General features: G+C 39.5%; 1 protein-coding gene across 4 annotated transcripts in view; it reads left to right on the top strand.

Moving 5' to 3' along the window:
- The window catches only part of LTBP1 (latent transforming growth factor beta binding protein 1), a 440,637-nt gene that overhangs the window by 342,479 nt on the left and 82,518 nt on the right, over nucleotides 1–15,640 (top strand). For all 4 annotated transcript variants that reach the window (XM_003262722.3, XM_003262721.3, XM_030799968.1 and 1 more), the window contains 2 exons: nucleotides 4,213–4,335; nucleotides 10,260–10,385. In XM_003262722.3, the coding sequence (XP_003262770.2) occupies nucleotides 4,213–4,335; nucleotides 10,260–10,385 (249 nt within the window). The remainder of the gene's footprint in view (nucleotides 1–4,212; nucleotides 4,336–10,259; nucleotides 10,386–15,640) is intronic.

Raw genomic sequence — 15,640 nt, 5'->3', positions numbered from 1 at the left:
AGGAGGCAGAGGTTGCAATGAGCCAAGATCAAGCCATTGCACTCCAGCTTGGGCAACAGAGCAAGACTCTGTCTCAAAAAAAAAAAAAAAAAAAAAAAAAAAAATATATATATATATATATATATATATAATTAATAAGTAAAATATATAGTTTGTTAAATGGCAATAAATTTTACAGAGAAAATAGAGTGGGGTATATGGGGTGTGTTGAGGGAGGGTGGTGATTTTAAATAAAGAGGCAAGTAGAGGCCTTGCTGGGATGATAACAATCATTTATGGGTGGAGCATTCAGTTCAAAGGAATAGCAGGTGTGGATGCCCGAGGAACCAGCTGCGTGGAGACCTGAGGGGCACAACGTGGGCACTTTCCATTTTTGATGCCCAAGATGAATATTCGAAGGAAGATATCTGAAAGGCAATTGGATCTATGCATTTGGAATTTAGGGGTCAGTTCTAAGCCATGAAATTGATTGGGAATGAGTATAGCTAGAAGAGAGAGAAATCCCGGGCCCTCCAACATTCAGAAGTGAGGAAATGGGTAAGAACCAGCAAAGGAGATTGAGGAAAAAGTGGCAAGTGAAGAAGGAGAAAACCTAGAATCCAAGAGAAGAAAGTGTTTCAAGGAGGAGGAAGTGATGGATTGTGTCAAATGTTATTGCTGGGTAACAGAAGGACCAAAAGTTAACCATGGGATTTTTAGCAAGCTGGAAGTAGTTGGTGACCTCAGCAAGCTCAGTCTTGGTAGAAAGATGACAGTGATTCACTGTTCCTGCCCTTAAAACCTGTTACTCTACTTCTAGGAAAAATATGTATTTTCACACTACCCCAGGTGGTGGTACGAACATGTTGTGCTCTCTTAATGTTCAACCTTTTTATTGCTTTGAAGACAGATAAAGGCCTTGCAAAAAAAAATTAACCTAATCCTAACATATGCTCAGCTTTCTAATGTATACAATTATTTATAAACACTTAAAATAATGCTCTTTTCCCTCACATTCATTATTTGTCTTAGATTTTGGAAAATAAATGAGAAACAAATTGCTTTAAAGTAGCATGAACAGAGCTGGGCATGGTGGCTCACGCCTGTAATCCCAGCACTTTGGGAGGCTGAGGCAGGTGGATCACTTGAGGTCGGGAGTTTGAGACCAGCCTGGCCAACATGGTAAAACCCCATCTCTACTAAAAATGCAAAAACTAGCTGGCCGTGGTGGCAGGCGCCTGTAATCCCAGCTACTGGGGAGGCTGAGGCAGGAGAATCGCTTGCATCTGGGAGGCAATAGTTGCAGTGAGTCAAGATCACGCCACTGTACTCTGGTCTGGGTGATAGAGCAAAACTCAGTCTCAAAAAAAAAAAAAAAAAACCCAGCATGAACAGAACAACATGCTTCTATTATGCTGAGGCAAACATCTAGGTTATGAATTGTTTTTTCTTGTGGAGATTCATATTCCCAGGATTCTCTTATGATCTTTTTTGAATTGAGTTTTTTATTTAACGCCACTGATCAAATATGCTTCTTCTCACTTCATTGTCTCCATTTCCTACAAAGCAAAGAAAGAAAGGTTAATGTAAAAACTGATTGTCAGTTGGGTGCAGTGGCTCATGCCTGTAATCCCAGCACTTTGGGAGGCTGAGGCAGGCGGATCACAAGGTCAAGGGATCGAGACCATCTTGGCCAACATGGTGAAACCCTATCTCTACTAAAAATACAAAAATCGGTTGGGCGTGGTGGCAGGCACCTGTAGTCCCAGCTACTTGGGAGGCTGAGGCAGGAGAATTGCTTGAACCCGCGAGGCGGAGGTTGCAGTGAGCCGAGATACATCACTGCACTGCAGCCTGGCAACAGAGCGAGACTCCATCTCAAAAACAAAACAAAACAAAACAAAACTGATTGTCTACTTTACACCCATTAAAATAGTTGTAGAACTATCAGAGTAAATGTGGAACAATCGGAGTTCTCATACGTTTCCTGTGGGAATGTAATTGCTACAGCCACTTTAGATAACAGTTGTTCAAAACTTAAATATAACCCAATTCCATGACCCATGCATCCTTTTCCTGGGTATTTACTCAAAAAAGGTAAAAGCATATGTTGACACAAAGACTTGTGATTATAGAAATATTTATAGAAAGGTTATTCACAATGGCCCAAATGGAAACAACCCAAAATGCTTATCAAAAGGTGAATGAGTAAACAAATTATGGTGCAATCATCTAATGGAATTCTACCCAGCAATAAAGACCAGAGAACTACTAATACACACAACAACTTGGGCGAATCTCAAAACTATTATGCCGAGAGGAAGAAGCCCCAAAGCACAAAAGGAGTGAGAGGGAATGTGTTGGGGATGGAAATGCCTATTACTTGACTGGGATGGTGGTCACAGGGATGTGTATACATTTGTCAAAACTCATTGAGCTGACTCTTAAGTAGATGAATTTATTTTATGTACATTATACTTTAGTAAAGCTAGAAAAACACATTAAAGAAAAAGTTGAGAACCTGCCTCAGTTGAGACAAATTCACATCACCTATGTTTTCTGTTTTAGGGTCAGTACCTGGAAGCATTTTAATTCTGGGTGAACAGTCATTATAATAACTTGTTTTTATTTGATAGAAAGAAGTGATAAGGTACTCTCTTACTTCTCTTTTGTTTCCCCTGTGAATAGTACAGAAGCCAGTTAATTGGTTGATTGGATTCTAGGCGAAAAATGAAATTCGGTATCACCGTACTTGAACCAGACAGTGGGGCGTATTAGAACAGATGGCAACAGTCTCCATATTCACTGCTTCCTGGAATCTCTCATATTTTGGCAGCAATTATAATTATTTGCAAGAAATGCCATAAAATGCCAAATTCTGAGAAAACAAAGAAGGTTTTGTTCCTTAGCTTTCTTCATTGCTAATAACTTAAATCCTCACGTTCACAACAGAAGAGGGCTCATGGAGTACATTTGGAATAATGAGCTTTGACTAGGGGTAAACATGGTAATCAGCAGCCTTGAGAAAGATCTGCTCACGTTCATGCGGTGAAGGGGGGTCATTAATTGTCTTTCATTCTCAGTCAAAACTTATTATTATGGTTATGTATACTACTTTTAGTTGTGCATTTGCTATGAATTTTTTAAAACATTTTTAAACATTTTTTAAAATCCAGGCTACCTCAAACCTGTTTGTTACAGCTGCTGAATAAGTGACTTAAACTAGGTTTTTGATCTTGCTGTTCTCCTTCTGTTCAAAAGTCCCTCTTCTTCCGACCCCCCATATTCTGCCCTACTGTGAAATTTACTATAAGTAAATTTACAAATATGCTTCTGTTACACAAAAGTTTTATTTTAAACTTTATGGTATTCTTTGTCTAAATGCATATGACCCCTAAAGTTGATGCCACTACTTTGTCAGATAATTATATTTTGTGACAATTCTTATGTTACATTGGTTTGGACTTATAAAACAATGTAATATTTTATGTTTAATAATACAATATCATTTGTTTATTTTATTGTTAATAATACAATATAGTTTGTTTCTTTGATCAAACATTTCTCTTGGGGGCAAAGACCATGCTGAAAACTTTTAAATTTTTTTCTATAATGCATAATACAGGAGCTTGTATAAATAGATCAAGTGTTGCTCAAGATATACTTAATAAGTATTTTTGAAATATTTTAAGTCTTTATTATCACCAACAATATAATCAAGTAAATTATTATTTGCTACAGAATTGTGACTTTTTCTCTTCCATTTAATTTCATTTGATGTTTAAAAGTTCCATTTCTTGGCCAGGTGTGGTGGCTCATGCCTGTAATCTCAACAGTTTGGGAGGCTGAGGTGGGCGGATCACTTGAGGTCAGGAGTTCAAGACCAGACTGGCCAACATGGTGAAACCCCATCTCTACTAAAAATACAAAAATTAGTTGGGCGTGGTGGTGGCCGCCTATAATCCCAACTACCAGGAGGCTGAGGCATGAGAATCACTTGAACCTGGGAGGCAGAGGTTGCAGTGAGCCGAGATAGCGCCACTGCACTCCAGCACGGGTGACAGGGCAAGACTGCGTCTCAAAAAAAATAAAATAAAAATAAAAAGTTGTCATGTATTTAAAATTATGTATTATAAATGATGTAAAATAGTGTACGTTTACATGTAAGAGAAATGTCTAATTTTCCGATATGTGATTTATTTAGTCTTTAAAAAATTTTAAATTGGTTTTTAGATATCAATGAATGCTTGGAGGACAAGAGTGTTTGCCAGAGAGGAGACTGCATTAATACTGCGGGGTCCTATGATTGTACTTGTCCGGATGGATTTCAGCTAGACGACAATAAAACATGTCAAGGTATTTCTTGCTCTCTTTTTTTCCCCAGTCATTATTTACGTAATTCTTCAATTCTGCCATGTTTCCAGATGATAGTCTGTGGTTTTGCCATGTGATTTATATGTAAATAATCTATGTCAATTTTTGATATTAAAATACCTGTCTTGGGTCCACATCAAGTGCAGGAAGGTGTTGCTTTGTCCAGCATAGTGTCAACTGAAACTCACACGAGTCAGAGCCGTGTCCTCACTGCGTGCTTCCATGCTGAGGTCACCTGTACTTTACTGTTTATTCCATGCTGTAACCTTGGTACTGGGTTCTAAATTATCTTTATAGCGTGTTTTATGGGCATATTTTATTTTGTCTCATAGGTGGTATTTATCTGTCCTTTTCTGACTCTGTTTTTATCCAGTGCCCACCATTGCTTTTTTTTTTTTGAGACAGAGTCTCGCTCTTGTCACCCAGGTTGGAGTGCAGTGGTGTGATCTCGGCTCACTGCAGCCTCCACCTCCCAGGTTCAAGCAATTCTCCTGCCTCAGCTTCCTGAGTAGCTGGGATTACAGGTGCCTGTCACCACACCCGGCAAATTTTTGTATTTTTATTGGAGACGAGGTTTCACCATCTTGGCCAGGCTGGTGTTGAACTCCTGACCTCATGATGCACCCGCTTCGGCCTCCAAAAGTGCTGGGATTACAGGCATGAGCCACTGCACCTGGCTCACCATTGCTTTTTCTCTTCCTAAAAAGCCTCACTAGTAATTTGGTCAAAATCATGAAGAAGGGGATCTAATATTTTTTCAATGTGCTGTCACATTTAATCTTCCAAGCTGTACAGTGCATGAAGGGTACTAATAAAAACACAGCAACACAACACAGGTACTAATAATAACAATCACAGCAGCTGTAACTGAGCTTCTTCAGTGTGCTGAGTACTGTAGGTATCTTGGTATCTCTTCGAATTCTTACAGCAACTTCGGAGGTAGCTTTTCTTGTATTCATTTTGTGCATGAGTAACTGAGGCTCTGAGAAGTTAGTGAGTATGCTGCTCTCTAATGAGTGGTAAAGTTGAGATTTGAACCCAGGATCTTTTCCCACTACTCTTCCCTACATTGCCATACCAATTATTGTTACATTTATAGCCAAAAGAAAGAAGAAAGTGAAATTAAGTGATTTCTCTCACAAGGTAGCCCACTGAGTCATTTCGACACCATGGCTAAAAAAATTAAATTCTCTAGATTCTGTATCCCAACATTTTTAGCTATACCTGACTTGCCCCACAAGCTTTCCTCTATTTACTAGTGTTAGTAAACCCATGTTTATATTTTCCACTGAAAATTCACACTTATTTTACCTTTATATCTGTTTATTTCTGATACCCGATAAATATTATTTTTTTCTTATTGTTTATCTACCGTTATGGAACTGTGTAGTGTATCCCAAAGCACAAATAAATAAAAAAAATTGTTGGAGTTACTTTTTACCCACTATTACTGAATATGTATGATTTTTTTAAAATTCTGGATTGCCGTAAATTATATCTCACCTCACATGTCCCAAAAAACAGTTTTCTTGTAGGAGAAGATGGTGTCTACTCTCTAAGATAGTGGCACTGGAATTATATATCTATATTACCAGTCACACCCAGCCATGTGTCAGAGATACAAAAAACATGGACCTTTGCCACAAGGTTTTTAAAAATTAATTCCTTTACTGATCCCAAGATTTAAATATACACCTTCCTGCACTTGATGTGTACCCAAGACAGATATTTTAAAAATCCCAAGATTTAAATATACCATGTACCTCATTTGAGATCATATATTTATTTGCCATCCTCATGTAATAAGGTGAAATTCAATTTTTCCAATGCAAAATTAAATGTGCTTGGATTTAATGCAAAAGAGAAGGAACATTTGAATTATAAATATATGTGAGAATATTTCCACTTTGGGACTATTACCTTTTAACAAAATGAATCTTGATTTATATAAAAATACCAAGAGATGGAAAAAAAAAAAAGGAAAACAAACCCTGAATCTTGTTTTTATTATAGGCTTTTTGGCTTAAAAGTATATTTTCTTTTCTAATTCTTCTCGTCACAATTTGTTTTGGCCAAATACAGGCAAAACCAAATCTTAATAAAAATGGACCAAGATTTCATATTGCATAAATTTAACTTCTAGAGTTCAGTCACACGGAACTAATTTAGTTATCTGATTCATTAATTGCACTACTCCATTCTCTCAATATATTAAATTTGTGTCTGTGGTTTGATATCACCTCTCAAATATGTGACTACTCCAAACATACAGGGTTTTATTGACTATCAATCATTATTAAATTGACTTCATTCTCTGTCACATTTATTCCTATTTTCCAGAATAAGTTAATATGTCTGAAAAATGTAAATCCAAATAAATGAGAAGCATTTCTGAAGTAGGTCTTAGTACTGTTTAAAGAATAGTGTCTGTGAATCTGTTTTATCACTCACCACCTCCTGTTAGAAGCTGTATATGATGGCATATATATACTCACCTCGTTTTGAATTATCCCTTTTCGCTCTTTCACTAGAGGCAGTTTTGTGATCTTTCACTCTGCCTGAAGTTAGTAGCCTACTTTTCTCTAATCCCTTGATCATGTCAGCATTCTGTAGAGAGGTGTAGATTTCAGAGTTTGTTTAAATTCTGAAAATGTAATTGATGGCAATGCTAATAACCATGGACATGTTTGAATAACAGTGTGTGATAGGCATAAACTTTAAACCTTACCTAATGTTCTGAAAATACTTCTATATTCAGTAAGGCATTTTCAGTTGGAAGCATGTTTAAGATTTTCTTTCCCATACAAAACTAATGATGATATACAGACAGTATGGAAATTCCATGTTAATAGTCTCTTTAGAAATGTGGCAGGATACATTTGAGATTCAGAATGCAGTTCAGTTTCATGTTTTGATTTACGCATGCCAAATTATGAATTTCTGTGGAATCGCGGACCCATGAAAGAAACCCAACTTAAATACAGTCTGGCTTTCAGCTCGAAGTTACTAGCAGCATAGTTTAGAAATGCCTCAATAAGTACAATCCAAATTGAATGCATATGTTTCCCTAGTTCCAAATATTCATGTTGTTCTTTCTTAGCAGTTTCCTGGAAAAAAAAAGTCTAGGAATTCATCTTCAGTTCCTGTCGTCAAACTTTTTAGACAATTATTTGTGTTAATCGGTGACTTTTTTGATGTAAAAACTTTGTGCACGTTATTCCCTATGCAAAGTTGCAAAGCAGGTAGTTTTTAAAGGACCACACTGAGGCACAGGATAAAATAAGAAGAGGGGTCTCAGGTAGCTGCTAGGGCTTAATAAGATGGATATAGGTCCTGAGCTTGATCCCCAAGCCAGTGGAACTTCATGCCACCTTCTTCCTCAGATAGAGGTAATTCTTGGGCAGCAGACTGGAAATAAAGAGTGGATCTGAGGACCAAAAGGAGGTCAAAATTCAAAAAGGACGGCCAATCTAAGATATTACCAATAGGTAGAGAACAAACATAGACAATATCAGAGATTTTATAAAAGAAGTAAAGAATTTCACAGAGTAAAATCATACTGAGAAATACATAAGTAGAAAATTATTCATTGGCCTTCCTTGAAATATCTAAAAACTAGTGACAGTAACAAGAATAGGAGCATTGTTAAGAAAGTATGAGTAATTCCTGTTGGGTTTCTTATTTTTATTCAGCGACGGGCAGGCCAAATAATCTGAATTATGTGACAGATGGAAGGGTAAAGAGTTCAAGATTAATAAAGGAAGATGGTTAAACCAATAATTGCCAGAATTTCTGTTGCACAGTAAGATCAACAAGTCAAAAAGAAGAGCTTCAGGAGATTCTGGCTATAGGGAAAGGGATGACTTTATTGAGGACCACTGGGTCAGTGGCTAAGCATGTTGTAGCAGCCAATAGGAAGAACGTACAATCTGTACCTTTTCCCTGTTCTTACTAAGCTTTGCAGTATTCATGTGGGTTCCTCTACTGAAGACCTCTTTTGTAAGAGATAAACAGAGGGCCTACGAGACTTGGGGAAGATAGGAAAATGACCTTAGTGGAGCTATGCCTCCTGAATGCTGCTGCTAAGGACATGTGATCATTTTTATGACCCCCAATTAACTAAAAGAACCTTCACCAGTCACCATTCAGTTAGTGGAGAAGGAAAGTAACTGAGAAATTTTGTGGTGGACAAACATTCATAAGACCCTGCAGTGTACCCAATAGGAGTCAGGAACTCAGAGCTTTTCAACTGAGATCGCTTATCAAGGAGCCATCAGTGTAACGAGGGACACAGATGAGTAAACCAACAATTAGGCAGTTGCATGTATCAGAAGCATTGTGAATAGGTGAACCTTTCTCTAGGTGCTTTATGTTGTCATCTTGGGCACTGTTAGCCAATATATTTAGAACTGGTTTGAAAGAGCCTTTTACTTAAACAGTCCATGTGTTATCAGTGTTTGGAAGTAGCCCTTGACCCTGGCCACGGGGAGCACAATTACACTGAAAACAAGCTGAGCATAAAGTCGACAACACAAGTGTATAGCATGATTTGTTCATGAGTCTTCTTAATAGTAGTTACTGCTTTTTGACCCTTTATTGTGTGGTAGGCACTGCACTGAGCCCTCATTCACTGATTTCATCATCGGAAACCATGTAAATACGAATTTTCATGGTCTAAAAGGCCTTCTCGGCCAAGCATGGTGGCTCACCTCTGTAATTGCTGCACTTTGGAAGGCGAAGACAGGAGGATCACTTGAGGCCAGGAGTTCCAGACCAGCCTGGGCATCATAGTGAGACCCCATCTCTGCTAAAAATTTAAAAGATTAGCCAGGCATGGGGCCAGTACCTTAGTGCCAGCTACTCGAGAGGCTGAGGAGAGAGGATTACTTGTGCCCTGCAGTCTGAGACTGCAGTGAGCCGTGATCATGCACTGCACTGCAGCCTGGGCAAAAGAGTGAGACCCTGTCTCTAAAATAAATAAATAGGCCTTCTTTTACTTGTATTTTATTTCTATTACCCATTTCCAATGAGTTATAGATTGGAATCTATTTCACTTATATATTCAGCAGACATTTGTGAAGTGCCATTTATGAGCCAAATACTATAAATAAGACATGTCTAGCCTTGCCCTTAAGAATCCCACATCCTGGCCAGACGCGGTGGCTCACGCCTGTAATCCCAGCACTTTGGGAGGCCGAGGCGGGCGGATCACAAGGTCAGGAGATCGAGACCATCCTGGCCAACAAGGTGAAACCCCGTCTCTACTAAAAATACAAAAAATTAGCCGGGCATAGTGGCGGGTGCCTGTAGTACCAGCTACTCAGGACACTGAGGCAGGAGAATGGCGTGAACCTGGGAGGCGGAGCTTGCAGTGAGCGGAGATCACACCACTGCACTCCAGCCTAGGAGACAGAGCCAGACTCCGTCTCAAAAAAAACCAAAAAAACAAAAAACAAAACTAAACAAAAAAAAAGTAGCCCACATCCTAGGGATGAATAGGCAGGAACATAACAAGGTACTACAGACTATAACAGCTGTGTGCGTGGCAATGGGAGAGGACAAAGAAGGACACAGCATTCTCACCAATGAAGAACATCTCTTAGAGTTGTGGAGTATTCCTCAAGCCCCATATGTCTAAAATAAGGGTAGCTTTGGGTTGAACCTATGAAATTGCTTTTTTTGCAGGTCAAAAATGATTGTACATTGGCTATTTCCTGACTCAACCTAAATAGTTTCTCTCTCATAACTCAGCTTGTCCTGTGGTTGATTTATGGACAGATAATATAGTTGTGCCACTAAATAAACGTCCAGCCATGTCATAATAGATTTCTTTACCATCTGTTTGATAGTATATGGGAATAAAACCGATTTTTTTCAAGTTTTTAAGACTCTCTTTTAAATTACAGATATTAATGAATGTGAACATCCAGGGCTCTGTGGTCCTCAAGGGGAGTGCCTAAACACAGAGGGTTCTTTCCACTGTGTCTGCCAACAGGGTTTCTCAATCTCTGCAGATGGCCGGACGTGTGAAGGTAAGATAAACCACACGAATTCATATTGTTGTGTGATAAAAGAGAGAGGAGATTGCTTTCACTTATACAAAGACTTGAAGACACTAAGAGGTACTGTGTAATTCAGAGCCTGAAAGCATGTATGCATCAAAATAAAGCACACCTGAAAGCATAGCTCAGGGGTTGCTGGGATTTACGAACAGGATAACCTAAGGTTATGATGATAAAAAGACTCACAGATGGCTCCACGACTGGTACTGAATTAATGAGTCGAAATGTGCAGGGACTGATAGGAGACATGTAAGAGACCTAAAGGAAAACTGTGACAACTTCCCTTTCCCCTGGGACTCTGCTTCTTTTGATCGTGCTTCATGTAGATCGTCTTGATCATTCTGTATATAAAAAATGTCTTGCGGCTGAGTGCGGTGGCTCACACCAGCACTTTTGGAGGCTGAGGCAGGTGGATCACTTGAGACCAGGAGTCTAAGACCAGCCTGGCCAACATGGTGAAACCTCATCTCTACTAAATATACAAAAATTAGCCAGGTGTGGTGTTGGGTGTCTGTGATCCCAGCTACCTGGGAGGCTGAGGCAGGAGAATCGCTGTAACCCAGGAGGCAGAGGCTGCCGTGAGCCAAGATTGCACCATTGCACTCCAGCCTGGGCAACAAGAGCAAGACTCCATCTAAAAAAAAAAAAAAAAAAAAAAAGAAGGTCTTGCTTGATTTTTCTGTATCACTGTGAACAGATCTTCTAGAATTCTTCCCCTAATATCCTTATTTCCAAGGCAGTATATTTACTTACCTATCAGTATTTATTATCTCCTAAAAGCCAATTAAATTGTAAGATGTTAAGATAATGCTGTTGGCTTCCTACTTACAACCTCTGTATGTTTGCAAGAATACAGCACTGGTTATTTTCATAAGATTTGTGTTCTTGATGACCTATTATAGCTTGCTAAATGGAGGAATAATTTACCTGAACCATTTTAAAAGTAAAATGAAAAGATTCCCGTAATCATAATTTCAGTTGATCTCTTTTGAGAATCTAGATTATTGAAACTCAGCTATATTTTAAAGAAGTAGATTGCAAAAGTTTTGTTCTGGGTCTAACATAGTGCCCAGATTCTTTGCTCTAAAAAATAGTGCAACAGGAAGTATCTGCTCTCCTTGCTAGTACCAGAATGGAACCAAGCCGAGTGCCAGCAACCAGGTTCATCTGAAACTAATTATTATATTGGGAGGAATAAACTGATCTTATAAAGAGCAGAAGATTGTTGAAATTACTCTCCTGCTGAGCAGACAAAACATGGACGCCAGATTTGACTAGAATTGTGGGAGAGAGAGTTCAGGGTGGATTGAGCAAACAGATTGAGGGGTTTGGAAGGGATAGGAAGTTGGGAAATGGAAGAAAGCATCATAATAATGTGGGTGATGAGAGATTTAGAAGAAATCCATGCTTCAGTGGTTCAAGTTTTATGTTAATTTTATATTTGGAGTTTTGAGACCAGAGCTTTTAGAAAAGACACTCCATGAATGCATACATTCTTCTGCAGAGATTACAATATTCCTCAGCTTGAAGGATAGGGTGCAAGCCCATCCGAGTCACTGATGAAACAGATTTGCAGAATTCCTAAACTCCAGAGAGATGCAGGTTTGCTTCTGTGCTTAGCTCTAAATCATGGATGGTAAAGGCTTGCTTCACTAACAAACAGTCTGTGGTATAACTACTGATGGTTGTGCCATGCAAAATTATATTCAGAAAAAAAAAAGTCACCTCAAGTGCTCACTAGTCAAAGCTGTTTTTCCAAAAGAATATACTAAACATAAATATGTTCACATTTATTATGTCTTTTGCACTTACTAATTATTTAACTCCATACTTTATTAACACAGATTTCTGCAACCTGAGAGTTGCATAATCACTGTAATTTAGTTGCAACTCTAATTTTGTTGGTCATTTACTTGGCAAAGACTTGAATTTAAAAATGTGGTTTTAGAAAACTTGTAATGCTTTATAAATTACCGTACTCATTGAGTATACTCTTTGTGATACTTGGTCCGTACTGCCTTGACTCCAGAACCTGGACAATTTTATAAGTAATGAAATGCAAGTTAGAATATTATGTTGGTATTTACGTGGTAGTATAACTAGAAATCTCCATAATTATTATGCATGTTATTCTCTTTCTGGAATAAGTTCTGCATGGATTTTATTTTTTATGGGCTTAATCCAATATTCTAAATTGGTCCGAATTTCCCTTTGTTAGACTCAGTCTGAAACTTATGGCAGTAGTGCTATGTCCTGATTCTACCTCTGGCTGTGCTGCAGGACAAAGCCAGCTCATGTGATCAGTATTCAGCAATGAGGCTGATGTGTGATTGAAATTTAGCAATGGAGCAGTTGTACATAGGACTTGAATTAACACTGAGAAGTGGCTGACATTCTTATCTCATGACCATTTACTGATTTTCTTCTGAGCTTCTGTTTGAGGAGCTGAAGCCGCGTTGACACCAGGACTGACCTGCCCTGCTTTAAGCAGGGCTAAATAACTCCCACATAGCTGAAGGAAGGAGGGCCCTTCCCTGATTTCCCATGACTTGGAGAAGTGTCAGCATCTGGTCGTAGTTAATGAACCACAATGAAGAGGCAAACTCTGTCAATATGAATTGTCTTAAGTGTAGCATGGCAGCTTCTATAGCAATAAAAATGGCACCACTGTCTCCTTCCTTTCCCTTACATGTATAGGTTGAGTTTTCCTCATCTGAAAATCCAAAATCTAAAGCACTCCACATTCTAAAACTTTGTGAGTGCAGATATGATGCTCAAAGGAAATGCTCATTGAGCATTTCAGATTTTAGATTTTTGGATTAGGGATGCTCAACAGGTAAAAATAATGTACACATTCCAAAATTACCACCCCCCCACAAAAAAAAATCCCAAATCTGAAATACTTCTAGCCCTAAGCATTTTGGATAAGGGATATTCAATCTGTATATGGTACTCTGGGATACATACCTGGGAGAGGAAGGAGAAACACTGTGGTTCTCCCATATAAGAAAAAGAATGGTGTAATTCACAGTTCAAGTAAAGTGGGAAGTAGGTGGTGGGTGGGCAGCTATTTGTCATTTATTCACTCAGTAACCAGTATTTACTGAGTTCCTATCTGGTTCCAGGCCCTGTTCCAAGGGTAAAACATACAATTCTTGCCTACATGAAGCCTACATTCCATTAGGGGAACTGGGGATAAAGAAGCTAATGGTATGTGTAGGATACATTAAGTGTTTATAACATAGCATAGTTGCCCTTTCTGGATATAAATAAGTGCAGAGTGTAACGTGTCATATATAATATATAATATAATAACACAGGATATTTTTTTCAAATCCCAGACTTAGATGTCAGGAAATTGCAGGGGAACAGGACTCTTCTGATTGACTTCTGCTACACTTCCCTTTCCTCTCTCAGTTATAGTTCATCTCCTCCTGCCACCTTCCTTTCACACTATAGCCAGAGCTTTTATCTTGTGTATTAAAACAAAGGAAACTTTTTCTTTCACTCAGCTCATTGTTTTATGGTCCATTTGACCATATCCTTTGTTTAGCAAAAAATCATAATTCTTTTGCCTTTTTATTTTTGCCCTTTTTTATTGTGGAATTTTAATTCACATGAAAAATACTGATCATCAAGCCTGGGCAACATAGCAAGACCCTGTCTCTAAAAAAAAAATTTTTTTTTAATTAGCTGGGCATGGTGGCTCATGTCTATAGTCCCAGCCATTCAGGGGACTGAGGCGGGAGGATCACTTGAGCCCAGGAGTTCAAAGCTGCAGTGAGCTATGGTTGCGCCACTGTACTCCAGCCTGGGTGACAGAGCCAGACCCTGTCTCTTAAAAAAAAGAAAATCTGGCCAGGCACGGTGGCTCATGCCTGTAATCCCAGCACTTTGGGAGGCCAAGGCAGGTGGATCGCCTGAGGTCAGGAGTTCGAGACCAGCCTGGCCAACATGGTGAAACCCCATCTCTACTAAAAATACAAAAATTAGCTGGGTGTGGTGGCAGGCGCCTGTCATCCCAGCTACTCAGGAGGCTGTGGCAGGAGAATCACTGGTACCCAGGAGGCAGAGGTTGCAATGAGCCGAGATTGCGCCATTGCACTCCAGCCTGGGCAACAAGAGTAAAACTACACCTCAAAAGAAAAAAAAATCCTAATCATTGCATTCATAAGCTGATTTGAGATTCGGTCTCTTCATCATCAGTAGAATATGTGTGGGAGAAAATTAGGGAAACTTGTAGTAATCAGATTCCTAGGGGTCACCATGTCTGTCCCATGGCCCATGGGGAAAAACCTCCTGGTCTCTGACTTTGTGTCACCTCTTTTCCATGCCTCCTTTCTTGCTGCATTTGGCCAGGAACAACTGTGCTCTCCCAGTTGTGCGCCCAGGCTGAGCAAGGGCTTGTGTGACTGCCGTGGAGTCCGGCACACCCCCTATCTCTAGGCTCCCTGTGCACTCCATCCTGTTCACATGATACAGCGGCCATGTTCATCCAGCAGGGACCCCAAGGAGCCCAGCCACACAGAGGGAGCACCAGCAAGCTTATAGGACCTGGCACCTTTCCCTCCGGTGTTGGCCAAGCTTGGTTAGTCATGGCTAATTAGACCTCCAAACCATGGCCAAAATCACTCCCGGAAGTACCGTCTTTCAGAAAGCATCCTCATTCATTCCTTCATTTGACAGATACTTATTGTCTACCTGTGTGCCATCCACTGTTCTAGGTACTGGGGCCTTGTCAGTGAAGAACAATGAAAGATCCCCACTTACTTGGAGGCAATAAACTAATAGATAACTAAGATGTTAGAAAGTGTGATAAAGGCTGGGCATGGTGGCTCACACCTGTAATCCCAAGCACTTTGGGAGGCTGAGGCAGGTGGATCACTTGAGGTCAGGAGTTCGAGGCCAGCTTGGCCAACATGATGAAACCCCGTCTCTACTAAAAATACAAAAATTAGCTGGTTGTGGTGGTGCATACCTGTAATTCCAGCTACTCAGGAGGCTGATGCACGTGAATTGCTTGAACATGGGAAGTGGAGGTTGCAGTGAGCCAAGATCACACCACTGCTCTCCAGCCTGGTGACAGAGCAAGACTGTCTCAAAAAGAAAAAAAAGTGTGATAAACTCTGTGAAAAAAAAAAAAAAGGTAGAGCACAATATGGGGGACCTGAAGGGTAGAGCAAGAAGTGGAAAGCTGCTTTGATGCTAACTGGGGTGGTCAGAAT

The sequence above is a fragment of the Nomascus leucogenys genome, chromosome 19, assembly GCF_006542625.1.
Source record: "Nomascus leucogenys isolate Asia chromosome 19, Asia_NLE_v1, whole genome shotgun sequence".
Lineage (NCBI taxonomy): Eukaryota > Metazoa > Chordata > Mammalia > Primates > Hylobatidae > Nomascus > Nomascus leucogenys.
This window is presented reverse-complemented; position numbering and strand designations above follow the sequence as displayed.